Source organism: Erpetoichthys calabaricus, chromosome 8, assembly GCF_900747795.2.
Source record: "Erpetoichthys calabaricus chromosome 8, fErpCal1.3, whole genome shotgun sequence".
NCBI lineage: Eukaryota > Metazoa > Chordata > Cladistia > Polypteriformes > Polypteridae > Erpetoichthys > Erpetoichthys calabaricus.
Window position 1 is genome coordinate 158,053,084 of NC_041401.2, and position 16,149 is coordinate 158,069,232.

The 16,149-nt window shown below is 37.9% G+C and overlaps 1 protein-coding gene across 3 annotated transcripts in view; it reads right to left on the bottom strand.

Annotated features, from left to right (window-relative positions):
* Positions 1 to 570: 570 nt before the first annotated feature.
* LOC114656187 (E3 ubiquitin-protein ligase HECW2-like) overlaps positions 571 to 16,149 on the bottom strand; it is a 358,966-nt gene continuing 343,387 nt past the window's right edge. For all 3 annotated transcript variants that reach the window (XM_051931045.1, XM_051931046.1, XM_051931047.1), the window contains 4 exons: positions 10,927 to 11,041; positions 10,541 to 10,626; positions 2,080 to 2,192; positions 571 to 1,380 (listed from right to left, as the gene is read on the bottom strand). In XM_051931045.1, the coding sequence (XP_051787005.1) occupies positions 1,269 to 1,380; positions 2,080 to 2,192; positions 10,541 to 10,626; positions 10,927 to 11,041 (426 nt within the window). In that variant the 3' untranslated portion in view covers positions 571 to 1,268. The remainder of the gene's footprint in view (positions 1,381 to 2,079; positions 2,193 to 10,540; positions 10,627 to 10,926; positions 11,042 to 16,149) is intronic.

The window sequence follows — 16,149 nt, forward strand, 5'->3', positions numbered from 1 at the left end:
GTGTTTTCTGTATCCGCCTCTCAAACAGTTTCACAAGATGTCAATGTAGCATCTGTGAAGCAAAGACCATTTCAGTGCTACAGTATAATCTCAAGTCAACATCTATGGCCCCTGAATTTTGTCACCGTTGTTCACCACCTAGCAGACCCAAGCCTGTTACAGAAAGCGGTACGCACAAGCAGCTAATCTGAAGGAAAGGAAAGAAACATGTCTCTGCAAATGATGAAACTCAGCACAAGTTCGTATATTTTGTGTGGCTAACGCTAAATGAACGGAAGCTGAATTTTTTTTTCAATGGAGGAGTGGTCCTCTTCAAAAATGCACTTCACTCCCAGTTTCCAGGTTGATGATCAATGGCTGTCCCACATTAGGCCTTACAAGCTGTTAAATTCATTAACACAGTAAAAGACTGGCCAGCGCATGTGGAAGAAAAAAAAAACCTGAACTAAATTGTATCTGGAAGTGATTGTTCCATAACAAAAATTCATTGCAAAGTCACTGAATAATTCTTGTTGTGACAGCGACAGTGAGTATATGATTACTTACTTTTAAAGATAGAAAAAGAGAAAGTTCAGCCTTAATCTGTTTATAAACAACTGGAAAATAATCAACACAAAATCATCAAATATTATGTGCTCTGTTAAATTGGCAGCTTTTCTAATAACTTAATTTTCTTAATTTATATGTATTTAATATATTAAAATATTACTTTCTTGCATGTGTAGCAGTGCGGCTTTGCCCCTAGTGGAAGATCTTTTCTTCAGTATTTAGAAAGTCCATCGTATTCCATGGAAGGTTATCTTGCAGATCAATTTCCCTGCTCTGACTGAACAGTGATATGGTACTGGAGAGTCATCTCAATAAATTAACAATATGAGTGGGTAGCCTAGAATGCATGTAGTCCTCAATACCTTCCCTTGACATTTTACAAGTGAAAACAAAACAAAAAAATAAAGGTAGGTACTGTAAAACTGTGGTCGCATTATTTTTGAAGAAAGATCACATTGGAAAGGCATCATTTTTCGAAAAATCCTTGTCCGTTAATTCTTCTGTAAGAGTTAAAGGTGCTCAGACAAAAATTGCCTAATCCCATTCTACGCATTCAATAATGTCTGTTAAAGCATCAATCCAAAGCCACTGCCCAGTATAACGTGCCCCACCGACAACATGCTGCAGAAAACAGGCAGAGCACCATGTGGAAAGCAGCAAGCAGAGGTCAGGTTCATGAGCATTGACTGAACATGGTAAGAAGGGTGAATGTGAGCTTCTCACTCCAGACCAAAAGTGCTCGTCTCCTCCACAGCCGTCAGCATCTTCTCATATAGCATGGAAAATGAAGGGTACGGTGGCAGATCCAAACGATTGAAGCAGGTGTGGGCTCTGATAATATAAAATTAATAGAAAAAAACATGAAAAATAAACAGGGAACACATTTTGAAACCACACCTAATTGTGAAGTGCTATTTGAATTGTGCCTCTTAATTCTGAAGATGACTCAGAGAATAGGGAATAACATTATAAACACTGATAAACTACATCCATGTCCCTCTCCATGTTTTTCCATCCATCCATCCATCCATTTTCCAACCCGCTGAATCCAAACACAGGGGTCTGCTGGAGCCAATCCCAGCCAACACATGGCACAAGGCAGGAACCAATCCCGGCCAGGGTGCCAACCCACCACAAGACACACACAAACACACCCACACACCAAGCACACACTAGGGCCAATTTAGAATCGCCAATCCACCTAACCTGCATGTCTTTGGACTGTGGGAGGAAACCCACGCAGACACGGGGAGAACATGCAAACTCCACGCAGGGAGGACCCGGGAAGCGAACCCAGGTCTCCTAACTGCGAGGTAGCAGCGCTACCACTGCGCCACCGTGCCGCCCTCCATATTTTTCCCCACAACCAAACTCTGACTTTTGTTTTAATATCAATGTTTCTTTTGTAAAATCTCTTCTACACCATGACACACGTAAAAGTTCTGCAGTCTTTTACTAAGTTATAGTATTAGCCCCGTTCTGCTTCATTTGTCGATTTATTTTTCCACTAAAGAAGCAAACAATTTTCACCTGGGTAATGAAGTGATCTTGCCCCATTTCTCCACACAGAACCGTCGAGGTCCATTGCTTCCTCTTAATGACGCGAAACCTTCATATGGTATGCTGGAGGTGCCCGTCACAAACTATGACAAAAAAAAAGTTACACGAAAAAGTCAAAGACAAGAAAGGTAAAAGTAAATCTCCAGAATAACTCTGTTCACTGCTATGCCTTCTATCATGTGAAAATGCCCAGTTTTGATTTATGTTACAGCTAATACAGTAGGTTGTTCATTTGGGAACCTCTGTTCACCAGAAATGACAGCCCTTATGTCCCTCTTTCTTTGAGGCTTTTGTTGCATTTGTTCATTGCACATCCTAACCTTTACATCCATCTTTCTTTGTGCGTCTTGTTGCTTTTGTTCATCAGACACTGCAGCCCTCAAGTGGACACTGGATGACATTACGTCAGAGTATGGGTGTCGGACATTTTGGTCTGAAAATTTTAAATGGTCTTTAAATAACAGGCAAAAGTGAATGTGATGTTGTGAATTTAAAAATTAAGCAAAAAGGTGGAAGTGCATGAATATATAAACACATACACATATTTGAGAGGGATGATAATGTGTGGATGTTGGAAAATACAATTACGTGTAAATAATGGTAACTTTAGAAAATAAGAATACCAAAAATGCAATGCAGCATAATACATAAATTTTCAAATATTTTTCTCCAAAAGAATGACTGTTGTTTAACAGCTGACAGAGATATACTGCTAATGCTACTGTGCACAATCTTATTCAAAATATTGTATAAAATTACCTTTAGCCTATGTGCACAAGGTGTATATGAAACGTAAAATATATTTTGTGCTTAAAGTTAGCTCCTATCCCCAAGATACCTGATTATGCATACTGTATGTGAAATGTGAAATTCTTCTGGTCCCTAGCATTTTATATTAGGGATGCTCAACCTATACCTGGTTCAGCCAGTTACAGCAATTACAACAAATAGACTTATTGGAGAAGTCTCTGTTAATGTTGCATGCGGCAGCCTTTTAACAGAAGGCCTCTCTTTCCATTTTTTTTTTTACCTTGATAAACATTTTTGGTTATTAATGTTAAGATTTGGCCTCTAACTTTTTACTGTAAGTTAGAATATTTTTTTTCTTGATGGATTTCTAAATTGAGGGTATGCTGCTGTCATCGCTGACCTAAGCTTTGGCTTGTCTCAATTGCCTTGTGGGTGAGCTGCGAACATGAAAGATGGCACATGGTGATCACTGAGGATCTGAAGGCAACCTTACTTCCACAACATCTGTGAACGTAAGAGACTTTGAGGAATGTAACGTGGGATATATTATGTACTTGGTAGCACAGCGATCACCTACCGCCAAAGGAGATATCTCACATGATATTGGAGGAACAGTTCATCTGAAAATGGCTAGGGCAGGGGTAGGCAACGTCGGTCCTGGTGAGCCGCAGTGGCTACAGGTTTTCATTCCAACCCAATTGCTTAATTAGAAACCAATCATTGCCAATCTCAGACCTTATTTAATTTTATGGCTTGTTAGTCTGTGCAATGTAAGGCTCTTATATCGTAGATTTTTTTCCTTTCCAAAGATATCATCCAAATGATATGAAGCCTAAAACAGATCATTTTCAGTCTGTCACATTTTTCTATTAAGTGTTTTATTAAATCAAACAGTGTATGATGAACACACACAGATGTAATTGGAAAAAAGCTAGCTGGAGAACTGCTGGCTGCTTTGTCTTTTACATCTTATTGCTAATAAGGAGCAATTAAAACACTGAATGCAGCAGTTTAAGATTGAAATAAGCAATTAAGGTTGGAGAACCTTAACAAGTGAGACCACTAAAATGAAGCATCAAAATGTCACTTAAGCAATATGTGCTTCATCAGCAATAATTGAGTTCTCGTTAAGGAACTGGGTTGGAACAAAAACCTGCACATACTGCGGCTCACCAGGACCGATGTTGCCTACCCCTGGGCTAGGGCAAAGATCCAGAGCAAGGATAAACGTAAGGTGGAAATTATTCAAAACTGACCAGCTTCAATCACTTTTTAAGGTGAAAGAACTATCACATCTCATGGTGAGTTATGGCAAGTCCAGGTATTGTAGCATTTTGGGTATTGCTGAGAAGCAGCTTAAACCTCCTAACCACCTAGCAACCAGGTACCAAAATGGCAATGTTCAAATAAAAACTAAATGGCGTCACGGTATCTTTAAATACTAACACAATAATAATTAATAACTTTCACAAGGCGCCACTTACAATTGAAATACTTAACAAAAAAGGTTCCTGACCATAAATAATAATAATAAACCTTATTTAAGGAAAAATTTTCCTTCCCAGAAAAAATGACAGGTGTTACTTGACTGATGTATAGTGTTAAGATTTAGGCTGAATATACCGCTTACTGTGCCACCATTTTCACAAAGTTAGATATTAAAACTGCCTACAATCTTACATGCATGCAGTCTATCAAAATATTCAGTCCAGTTATTGCATCCATTACCTCTCTCACTAAAAAGACTAAAAGATGTTTACCACTGCGCCCATCATACAACATCTCGATGTCACCCTGTCTTTCAAAATAGAAGTGGATGCATCTGGTCTAGGAGTAGGATCTATTCTATCCTAACGACTTCCAGATTCTGGGAAGCTTCCTTTGTGTGCCTTCTGTTCACAAAAACTGTCCACCACTGAGCAGAACTATGATGTGGATGATTGGCAGATGTTAGCCATTAGGTAGTGGTGCCATTTTATTATCTTTACTGATCATTATAATCTGATATTCCTCAAGACCGTAAAATCACTGATTGCAAGAGCGATTTATTGGTCATTATTTACCACATTTGATTTCATGATATCGTATTTGGCAAGCACTAAAAACCTCAAGAGAAACAGATTGTCAGGACAATATGAAAATATTAAAATCACTCCATAGCCTGAACCTTTTTTTTTTTTTTACTCCCCAGGGAAATTATAAGTGGCTACAATTACTGACACCTACAGATCTCCTAGATTTTGGGGAAAAAAAACCTACTGTGGTCTTCAACCAACCCTGAACAATTTTTGTCCAAGAGCAGCCAATGCAAATTAGAGCCACGATTCACAGTTTGTTTATCTCCCTGCTGTTTTGAAAAATTTGAATTGACCAAAAAGTATTTCTGGTAACCCAGAATGAATCAGGACCAAAAAAAACATATGTTTTAGCTTATAAAACCAGTTGAGCTACAGTAAATGTAATTCTTGTTCCCACCAAAATCAGAAAGGGGGGAAAAAAGAACACCTGGAAAATGCTGATATTTATGAAAATCAAATATTCTTCATTCTTTTCCCTTCCTAATTGATCAAGGAAAAATATAACAAAAGGCGATTTACACCAAAAAGGGGAAAAAAACTGTTCAAGTCCCCTCCATACATTCAAGGACTTACTCACCACACTTACTTCACTGTTGGCTTTTGTCTAGCCAGACACCCAACCTGGTCAAAAAGACGACCCTTAGTGTCTACTTGCTGGTTTTATATGCCATTGTAGAGTGTGACGTCCAATCCCTGCCAACGCATCTCTGTTCCCACCTGTATGGGACCACACAATGCCGCATACGCTGCACTCCCCCTCCTCCCAGCATTCTCTCTTTTATCACAGCATCAGCCGGTGTGTGAGCCCTAAGGCGGTTGAACTGCCTTGCCTTTCCACTCTCTCTAGTAAGTACTTAAGTTTCACTTCTTAAACTCCTTGCCGAGGACTAAATTCCTTTTTAATTGAGCAATGCACCACTTGCATTGCCTTATCTCTTTTTTAAACAGAGGCAGGGTATGACGGGCTGGTGGCTTCACCTGGCCGGATGTTCACCCGATTCCTTCAACACTACATGAATCGGGTACATGTGCCGCAGACACACATATGTCACACTTCCTTCTTTCTTAAGATAAGTGCATCCAGCTGTAAATAGCTATATTTATGACACTGTACCACAAAGACATGCAGTGTCCATTCTACTGTTTGGTATTACACCATCATTTTTTTCTGGTTTTATGCGCTCTTGCTAGCTCATTCCATGCTGGGCAGGCACAAAGTGGCTAATAAAGTAGCTTGATCTTGCTTGCTTCTGTTTGTTTTTAGGTATTTCAAGTCAAAGTGTAAAAAGACGAAGAAAGTAAAAAGAATTTGAACGGTGGACAAGGCAATGCAGAATAAGACGGTTTTTAGTTTACACACAAGGTGCTTACCTCCCATACAGCAAATGCCAAGATGTAACTGACCATTCTTACAAATTTTGGGATTCAACATACTTTGAAATGGTGGCAACTAAAACAACACAAAAAGCTGTGTTGCCGCTCCAGTGGGAACTATGACAAAAAGAGCTGTTAGTACACAAGCCCTTTTGTTTTAAACACAACATATAGAACATTTTTTTTATCATTTTCTTTTACCAAAACTAAAATGTTGGACAATATACCACTTAGTGCACTGCTAGCCCATTGACATGCCTGTAAGCATATTAAGTAGCCCAACTGCAAGTAACACCATCAATGCTTAAAATGGTTAAAACAGCATGTTCTCACTGACATCAATAAATGGTTACAAATGATGATAAACATTGTTTACTGTATTGTTGTGACATTTTTTTCCTTAGTCTGAACCCCCATACTCCACATGCCAATATCTCAGTCTCACTTGGCTTTCTGTCTACTTTGCTTGCACAATTGACTATAACCTCAGTGCTGCTTCTAGCCTGTGTTATAAAAGGATACACTTGCCAGTGAGGGAACAATTCCGATGTGACTGGGTGGAATGGTGGCTCTGAGGCTAGTGTTCTGTGCCAGCAACTGGAAGGTTGCCGGTTTGAATCCTGTAAACACCAGAAGTGACTTTACTCTGTTGGGCTCTTGAGCAAGGCCCTTACCCTGCAATTGCTCCGTCCTGGGTATGACGTTAATCTGCATCCAGCCCTGTAAGCAGGTCCTATAGTTTACAGGGAAAACTCAGGGTTTGGTGACAGGATTGGCACTCCATCCACCGTCAAAAAATTTACACTGTTCCAGCATGGTGCTGAGGTGTCACCCGGTGCACTCGGGACCCAATCAAAGTGGATCGGCATGTGGTGGGTGCTTTCAGCGTATGCTCCCAACCTCTCTCTCTGAGAAGGACCAACGATGGAGGGTTTCTAAACCTGTTCCACCAGGGTCTGTCACAGGTTGTTTTGTTATAAAACTTGATTTGATTCAGTTGTACGAATTTAATTTACAGAATCAACCTACAATTCCACAAGTAGGATATATTGAAAGTTTTTCTGCATGAAGTGCACTGTGATTTGGGGTAATGATAGAAGGAGGTGAGTTTTTTTTTTCTTTCTCCTAACCAATTTTCATCCTCAAATCATTTAAACTTTTTTTGATTCGCATTTGCCATCCCTGTTAAAACTGGACAATGTTATTTCAGCTCTGTCTAGTCTTACTGATAATTTCACTAGAATTCTGGATAACTGGATAAGAATACCTATTAACAGCAGGAACCCCTGCCAGAAAGTCTGTGGATAATGAAAGGAGAATTACACTTAGTATACGATTTCACACGACAAATATTACTGACGGTTCCTTTCCAGAAACTGGTGGTACACTAGTACGTATTCTGTTGTTACATGTTTTGGTTCTTTTTTTTTTTTTTACAAACTTGCACTGCCTCTCCATTTTATGATCAACCTCATGTTTCACACCTCATGATTAAAAACAGTCCCTTATCTTCAAGAATCACTTTTCTACCTCCTCCTCCCTCAGCTACAGTGATGACAAACAAAAAAATTCAAAAAAATCCTGGACTCTCAGACGTGAAGGCGCCACTAGACACTGCTGTGTATGGTCTTCTCTCTATTCCTAACAGTAGTGTAGCATTGGTTTTGAAACAAGGACAAGAATATTTATCCAATTGAAAAATGAACACAATAATTTATGGAATAACTTTTTGATGGTCATTACTGTTGGAAGACAGTATTTTAGTTCATATGACACCTGCAGTACTGTAGTTCAAAGGACGTTATGAACCATTCTGCCAATGTCCTACCTGTTGGTCTGTTCTACAGACATGAGACTATTGACTCAGATTTCCACCAACTTTATTTTGAATTTGTCACCCTCTAGAGATTACACTACGATATTAATTCCTGATAACCACTTTTCTAAAGGTGCACAGTTTGTGTCACTGAACGAGAAGCCAATTTCAAACTGAATCTCCTGCCCCTACAGTCCCAAGAACTATAGCTTGGGAACTTCCCTTCCGGTCATCTATGTTTACTCATACAACTCTGATGGGCATCATTCTTATTCTGATTGCCAGAATAGAGAAAGATCAACTGTTTATGCTCTTTGTCCTTTTGATATCCTGCCTATCCTGTGAATCTAAGTGGTAGTTATCTAAAATGCTAAAAGCAAAAATAAATAAATAAATACAATTAAGCACAATATACACTGGCAAAGTAATGCTGTGGAGAAAAGTACATTTTTTAAAAAAGTAACATTCTGCATAATTTCCAAATGAGGACACATCAATTCTCACCATTGTGTATTTTTCTTTTTAGGAAAACACAGAAATCATGCCCCTTGCTGCTGCCTTGCAACTGTTTCATGATTCCTGTAGATGAAGCTGAGGATGCGCACACACCAAGTATTACGGAGGAGTGCATCGAGTATTGTGTCTGTCTCTGATGCATCTTTAGGATTGCAATCACTAAAACTGTTATCTAAGCAGGCATTGTACTTCCAGAACAACCACAATCCATGTCTCATTGCTCAGCAAAATGTCCACACATGACAAGCAATTGCTCTGTTTATTTTTTTTCACTACAGAAATTTATCTTAATAGTAAATCACAAGCAGGCACATGTAGAATTGAATCAGTACATAAAAATGTTCACAGGCAGGTATGCCAATGGCGTGGATTAATCTGGTCACAAAGTGAAGCAAAATTTTAAATTTCACACAAACTCAATTTTGCATGAATCACAGGCTCATCACCATTATTCACACTTAGAAACTTCTCAAATAATAACAATTTTGTAGAATTTTTTTTAACAGCTAGCCACAGCAAGGATTTTTTTGGTTCACGTTTATTTTTTCTTGAGAACAATACATAGTATATTCTATGGAGTACAAATCTTCAGATCATTTACATGGATGGAAATGTCAGATAGATTAGAGAACCTTGCATTTTTGAAAAAAATTAGACAGCACAATTTTTTTCAGAAAGGAAACTTTGCCTTATTTACTGAGCTTATGCAATCTTTTCAGTACCTTTCTCTTGGAACACCATCAAACTTTGTGACAAATAAGGAGCAACTCCTTGTTCTCTGGGAATATATTTATTGTGTTTACCAATCACAGCCTATAGACTAGGAGACCATTACCATTTTTAGATGACTACAACACACAGAGTGAGATGTCCATAACTTATAACTAATTATCCTTAAATGCGAAATCTGATATAAACTGCCAAGTCATCTAAATAATGAAGAAAACTGAGGCTGACCAATCTTCATATCGCAGCTGAAAGTAAGCAGTCACTAAACAATATTTGTTCTGCTTCTAGTAGAAAAAGGCAGAGAAAAAATCATTTTGAATGGAGCAGGAAATTGGTGGGAACAAAATGTGTAGTCAGAAACAAAAGGAAGGTCGAAATTGAGAAGATCAAACATGAAACCAAAAGTAACTATCCCAATACACAAAACAAAACTTGAAGTAGAAATAAACAGGAAAAATGTTTTGTCCTGAAGAAATATTTTTAACCCTATTCCATGAAAATGTGATTTTTTTTAAACATTGGAATACAGAATTTTGGATGCTGGGATAGCAGTGCTTTAAATACCTTCTGGGTCATGATACTATGACATGCAATTTCCTGCTAGAAGCATTATCAACCACTAAATGGTTACTGGCACCAAAACAATTCTGCCAAATGGTGGCAATTGCGACAACAAAGAACAGCGACCAAAAATATCAAAATTAACTACAAATAGCCAAATAAACAATAATAATAATTCCAAATAATGACAAAACAATAATTAACAGCAAACATTCAGAATCACTGCAATAGTAAACAGGAGATGTGGAATGACATAAGTGACAAGTGTAAGGTGTGACCACTGATGCATGGGAGAGGAACACGCTCTAAATAGGACTCCAGTCTATCACAAAATTGTCATATATATTACAAATAGGTTAAACTGCTTATAAACTATAAGACAGACAATATTAACTAACAATACCTATGAAAGCATTAAAAGAAGAAAACCATTTTTGAATACTTGCATCCAGCAGTAATTCGTCCTATACATTGTTTCAACACTGGTGAACAGAGTATGTATGTGGACTCATAATCTGATTATTACAATTCCACAAATATAGTTTTGCTTTGTTTTCTTTTACTCTTTCAGCCAATTTTTGGAATTTCATTATTTGATGTTACCTACCTGCAACAAGCGAAGTCTCTGCTCATTGTTAAATCTTTCAACTGCTGCCCAGAACCATCGGATCACAATGTGGTTGTCATGGTATCCTACACAAGAAGAATGAGAATATTAGATTTGGTTTCCATACTGGGTATGAATGTGCTTCACCAATCATAATAATTGCACTTTATTTCGTTAGCTGATCATTCATCTTAGATCTAAAACCCTTTTCTTTGATGTTAAAACTTCAAACATATTACAGACATGCTGGTTTAATTCTTCCTCCTACAGTTACAAGTACTTCAGCTGTTATTAAAAGACAATAAACTTTATTATAATATCTGTCCATTGTAGAGTTCGGCATCTACAAATTTCTTCAAAGTACCACTTTTAATTTTGTATCTTACCTCCTCGATATTCTGTATTATTTCTCCAATCATTTAAGTCAATTTCTGCTGTCCCTGCGATCACTAGCTCCAGTTCACGGGCATCGAATACTGAAACCAACCTGGCATCCACCACCTGCAAAATAAAAAATGGGTACAGTAAAAAAGAAAGACTAATCAAAAGTAAGCTTGATGTTAAGTATATTTATAAAAATTATTTAGAGTAGGAAATAACTCTTTAAGTCTGATCACTAACCTTTCATGTGGTACATTATTAAAGGCCTTCTGGAAACCAATATAAATAATATCATATGCACCTCTACTATCATATGCATTTGTTGCTTTGTCATAGCATTCCAGCATGTTAGTGAAACATGACCTTCCCAATCTGAACCTATCTTGAGAATGTGCTAATACACATGTTCTAGACATGCACTGCTGATTCTTTTCCTTAATAATTAATTGTTGAATTGTATCCTATTTAATCTAAACAGCACTTCTCCCTCTACAATTTTCAGATAACTAAGTACCTACTTAGTAGTCCCTGTTACTTTGGAGAGGCTACTGACTTCAATACTTCAGTTCTAAACTGCTCCAGAGCACACATTCCACATTCAGCTTGTGCTTCTGCCTTGTTATCTACCAACTGAATCAATAGGGATTTTTAGATTGTTGCAAAAATAGTAAGTTCGAAAATGGATGGATATGCAATAAACAATTTTAGTATATGACAAAAAATATATACAAACAAGACAAAAACAATGAAATGCTAAATTTTTAAAAATGTTTTTATACCTTATCTATAACAAACAACTTTTCCAATAAACGAAGAGATCAAACCATTCTTAAGGGGTATGCTGCATATTATAAACACACATTCAAGTATGTTAAATGTATGTTAAAAGGAAATGTTCAAGTCAATTGGCTTTATTGTCACACTGCCTATACACAGTATTGCAGCATATAGTGGCATGAAATAATGTTCTCCAAGACTGTGGTGCAACATATACATAAACACAGGGCAAGTGCAAGTCAGGTAAAGCACTATACTATACTGTACTATATTATATTATAAACAACTAATAGATAAGTGAATAGACAGTAATAATTTGAAATAGATATTAATGAATACATAAATAATAACAACTAACAATAATAAAACAACCATAGTAACAAATGTAACAAACACACTACATATACAGTAAATAAGCTACTGGGAGCAGATCTGAGGGCAGGGGGGCAGCCGAGAGTTTAGAGCCCAGAAAGCCAAGGGGTAGACGTTGTTGTGGGACAAAGAGACCATGGGATGGGTGGGAGCGGTCCTTTATAGTGCTATAGGTTTTGTAGAAACTTCACTTTATAAAGATGCCTTTAATGGAGGGCAGAGAGATCGCAATGATATTTTCTTCAATGTGCACAACCCGTTTTCAGACTTTACAGTCAAGAGACATTACAGTTCCTAAACCAAACAGTGATGCAGCTGGTCAGAACACATTCAAAGGTGCCCCTGTAGAATGTACTGAGAATGGGGGAAGTTAGGCTTGCCTACTTCAGTTGCCAAAGGAAGTGGAGATGCTGCTGGTGGTGCTAAATGACCACATAATGTCAGCTGCCAGGCGCACACCAAAGAATTTGGTACTCTTGACCAATTCCACTGCAGACCCTCAGTACACAGTGGGGTGTGGACAGCATTGGCCTTCCTGATTTTAGCAATAATCTCTTTTGTCCACATTCTGAGACAGACTGCTGCACGTGCAGTAGTCTGTCAGTTGTTGTAATTCCATTCTGTAAGATGACACATCTCCATTGCTGATGAGACCCGCTAACATTGTGTCCTCCACAAACTTAATGATGGTGTTACAGCTGTACGCAGCAGTACAATCGTGAGTCAGCAGAGTAAACAGAAGTGGGCCGAGTACACAGCCCTGGGGGGCACCAGTACTCAGCGTAATGGTACTGGATGTGGTGTTTTTGATGTGGACTATCTAGGGTCTCTGTCAAGAAGTCCAGGATCCACTTTCATAGACAAGTGTTGCAGTCTAGTAGACTCAAGTTCCCTACAAGCTTCTGAGGGATGATAGTGTTGTAAACTGAACTAAAGTCAATGAAAAGCATCCTAGCAAAAGTGTCTCTTTTGTTCAGATGTGACAGGGCCAGATGATGAGTATGAAATGGCATTTTATTATATTTCTTAATATCTAACATACATGAAAATCAATATCTTTTCAAAATCTTTATTTATAATATTACGCTACATGGTGAGCAGTACCACAGACTGCTTTACAAAGCAAACAATACTGTAAGATTTATCAAATAATGTACAGGGGGTCCTTGGGTTACAACGTCTTGACACACGACGTTCTGAGTTTAGAACACTCACTCCCATAAAAACTTAAAAAAAAATTGAGACGTGAGAAGGAATAAAGATAAGGATTTTTTTACACTCATTTTTTCTGTTACTACAGTACAGTGTACAGTACAGTATGTTTATGTACTTTTCCTTTTTCTGTGACTTACTTGTGTGTTTATGTTCTAGATTATGAATTTGCAAATGTGTTAGCACACTGTAGGTAAGTGACTTAGGCTAGGGTGTGTTTCACCAAAATTCAGGTTACATCACTGTTGTAGGAACGGAACTGTGTCGTAATGCAAGGACCCCCTCCATAACAAAAGGGAAGACAGTAAAGATAAAGGTATAGTAAAGGGGAGACAAATGAAAAACCTAAGTATTGGAAGTGGCAAGTGGGTCTTTGGCATGGATGTGAAATATGAGCCCAGAGGAGTGGCTCAAAAAGACTAAAGGAGAGAAATCGTTCAGAAAGAATGCTTGCAGAAATTGTAGCAGAATTTTAGGATGATAAAATGATCCCAGTTACTAGAACCACACATGATTTATCTAAGCATCTGTTGAACGAAACACCTCAAATTCCATCGGTAAATTTCAACACATGGACAGGATTAAACTGGCTTTCATGTGTGAACCCTGACCAGCAAACATGCCCATCTAGAGAATAACCAGTATGAACTTTTGCATATAGGACAAACCAAAAACCAAAGTTGAGAGCTAGTAAAGGGAGGTCCTGAAATTCTAAATAAATCTTTTAATGACCACGAATAATCTTAAATGTACTTCCAATTCATATTAATTAACGCTTCATCAATATTTTGTTTCAAATTGACACACCTGCACTGGCAACCTCACGACAGGGTAGTGTACCTAGAAACCAGGTTTTGGATATTAATTAAAATTAGTGATACTTAAACTCAACACAGTTTAAAGTTCTAGTTCATACTGTATAATAAAAACAGTATGCCCAGAGGGGACTGGGCGGTCTCGTGGCCTGGAACCCCTACAGATTTTATTTTTTTCTCCAGCTTTCTGGAGTTTTTTTTTGTTTTTTCTGTCCACCCTGGCCATCGGACCTTACTCCTTTTCTATGTTAACTAATGTTGTCTTATTTTAATTTCTTACTTTGTCTTTTATTTTTCTTTTCTTCATTATGTAAAGCACTTTGAGCTACTTTTTGTATAAAAATGTGCTATATAAATAAATGTTGTTGTTGTTGTTGTATGTTCCTTCTAATATGTCCAGATACACTATTCTCATCACACTTCCTACTTGTGAAATTTGTTTGTTTTTTTCTCTTTTTTGAAGTAGACTTTAAAAGCATCCTGTCGGCATTTGAAAGACATGCAGTACCAGCTCACCAGGTACTACTGCATTTTGATTCAGTCAATAATCCTCAGCATCCATAAATTCCTACAACCTCCTTTTCACTTCTTTAATCTTATTTACAGAACTTTTGTTGCCTGAAATGGGAAAGTGTCAGTAAAGCTGAATTTAATTCATATATGTACTATGAGAATTATGAGATTCCTGATAGTAAATTTAATGAGCAACTCTTCCATGTTTGCAGCTATCAGTGGGAGAATTCAAAGAGAAATAACTTTGTTACCAAAATTAACCAAATTCTAGTATAGTGTTGTCTTATCTTCTCATTTTGTTATATAAACCAAAATACAGTATAACAATCAGCTCAGACAGAAGTAGAATTTTGCAGTTGTGCTGCATTTGCAGCAGACGGATACTTGATTAATGGTTTTCCTTTGCTTTTCAGTTTTATAAAGCAAAAACAATGAGAGCAAACAGTTAAAAATGTAATTTCTTTTTGCGAGGATCACACAGCAAATGAACAACAAATATCCAGAACTCACATAAACATAAAAAAGTTGGAAGGTGAGATCTCACAGATGATAACTCTCCAAATTGACAAAGCATAAGCAGCAAAACTGGTTCATCTGCTCCAACTTATCTTGTCATATGTGATTTCAAGTTAATATTCTTCTTTTTTTTTTTACAGTGTTCTTTACAAATGAATACTGAATGTTTTGTCATGTTTACATTGGTCTTCAAGTTATAGTTCTTAACTGCAGTGATATTGGCGCTTATGAGTCTTTATAATTATTGTTTAGAGTCTACTTTCAATGACATCTGCAAATATCTCACCTTCTTCTCTCACTCCTTCCTCAAAAAACTCTATAATGAGTCATCCAATTGATTACTTTTGTAAATACAAGTTGAATTTTATTAAATAATGAAATGATCGTTCTGTATTCTTGTTGCTGGTTACATCCTCCCACCTGAAATTTCCCAACAATGGCAGCTACTAAGTTACCACCTGATGCTAGTCTGTGTTATTTAATTATGCTATTGGCACTTGACAGATGCTCGAATTTTGAGTCACATCAGGGTCATTACTGTCACTGCACATTGAGCAGAGGAAATTCTTACTTTCACATACAGTGGAACCTCGGTTCACGAACGTCTCGGTACACGTGCAAATCGGTTTACGACCAAAAAGTTCGCCAAACTTTTGCCTCGGTTCACGACCACACACTCGGTATACGAACAAGCCAGTTTCCCTTTCAGTTTGTACACAAGGGGGGCTCCGCCCCCTGCTCGCTTCACTCGCCTACCCCCGGCGTTGGGTATCCTGAAATACATTAGTCGAGCTCGTTCGTCTTGGAGCCGTGCCCGCTTTGCTTGCGGCATTTCAGACGCGCGTTGTAGGCGCCTGCGTTCATTGATTTTATCCAGCCGGGCTCGTGTTTGTATATCCGTCAGTCGAGCTCGTTTGTTTTGAACCCGTGCCTGCTTTGCTTCCGCAGTTTCAGACGTGCGTTGTAGGCGCCTGCATTCATTGATCTTATCTAGGTGGGCTCGTGTTTGTATAGTTGAGCTGT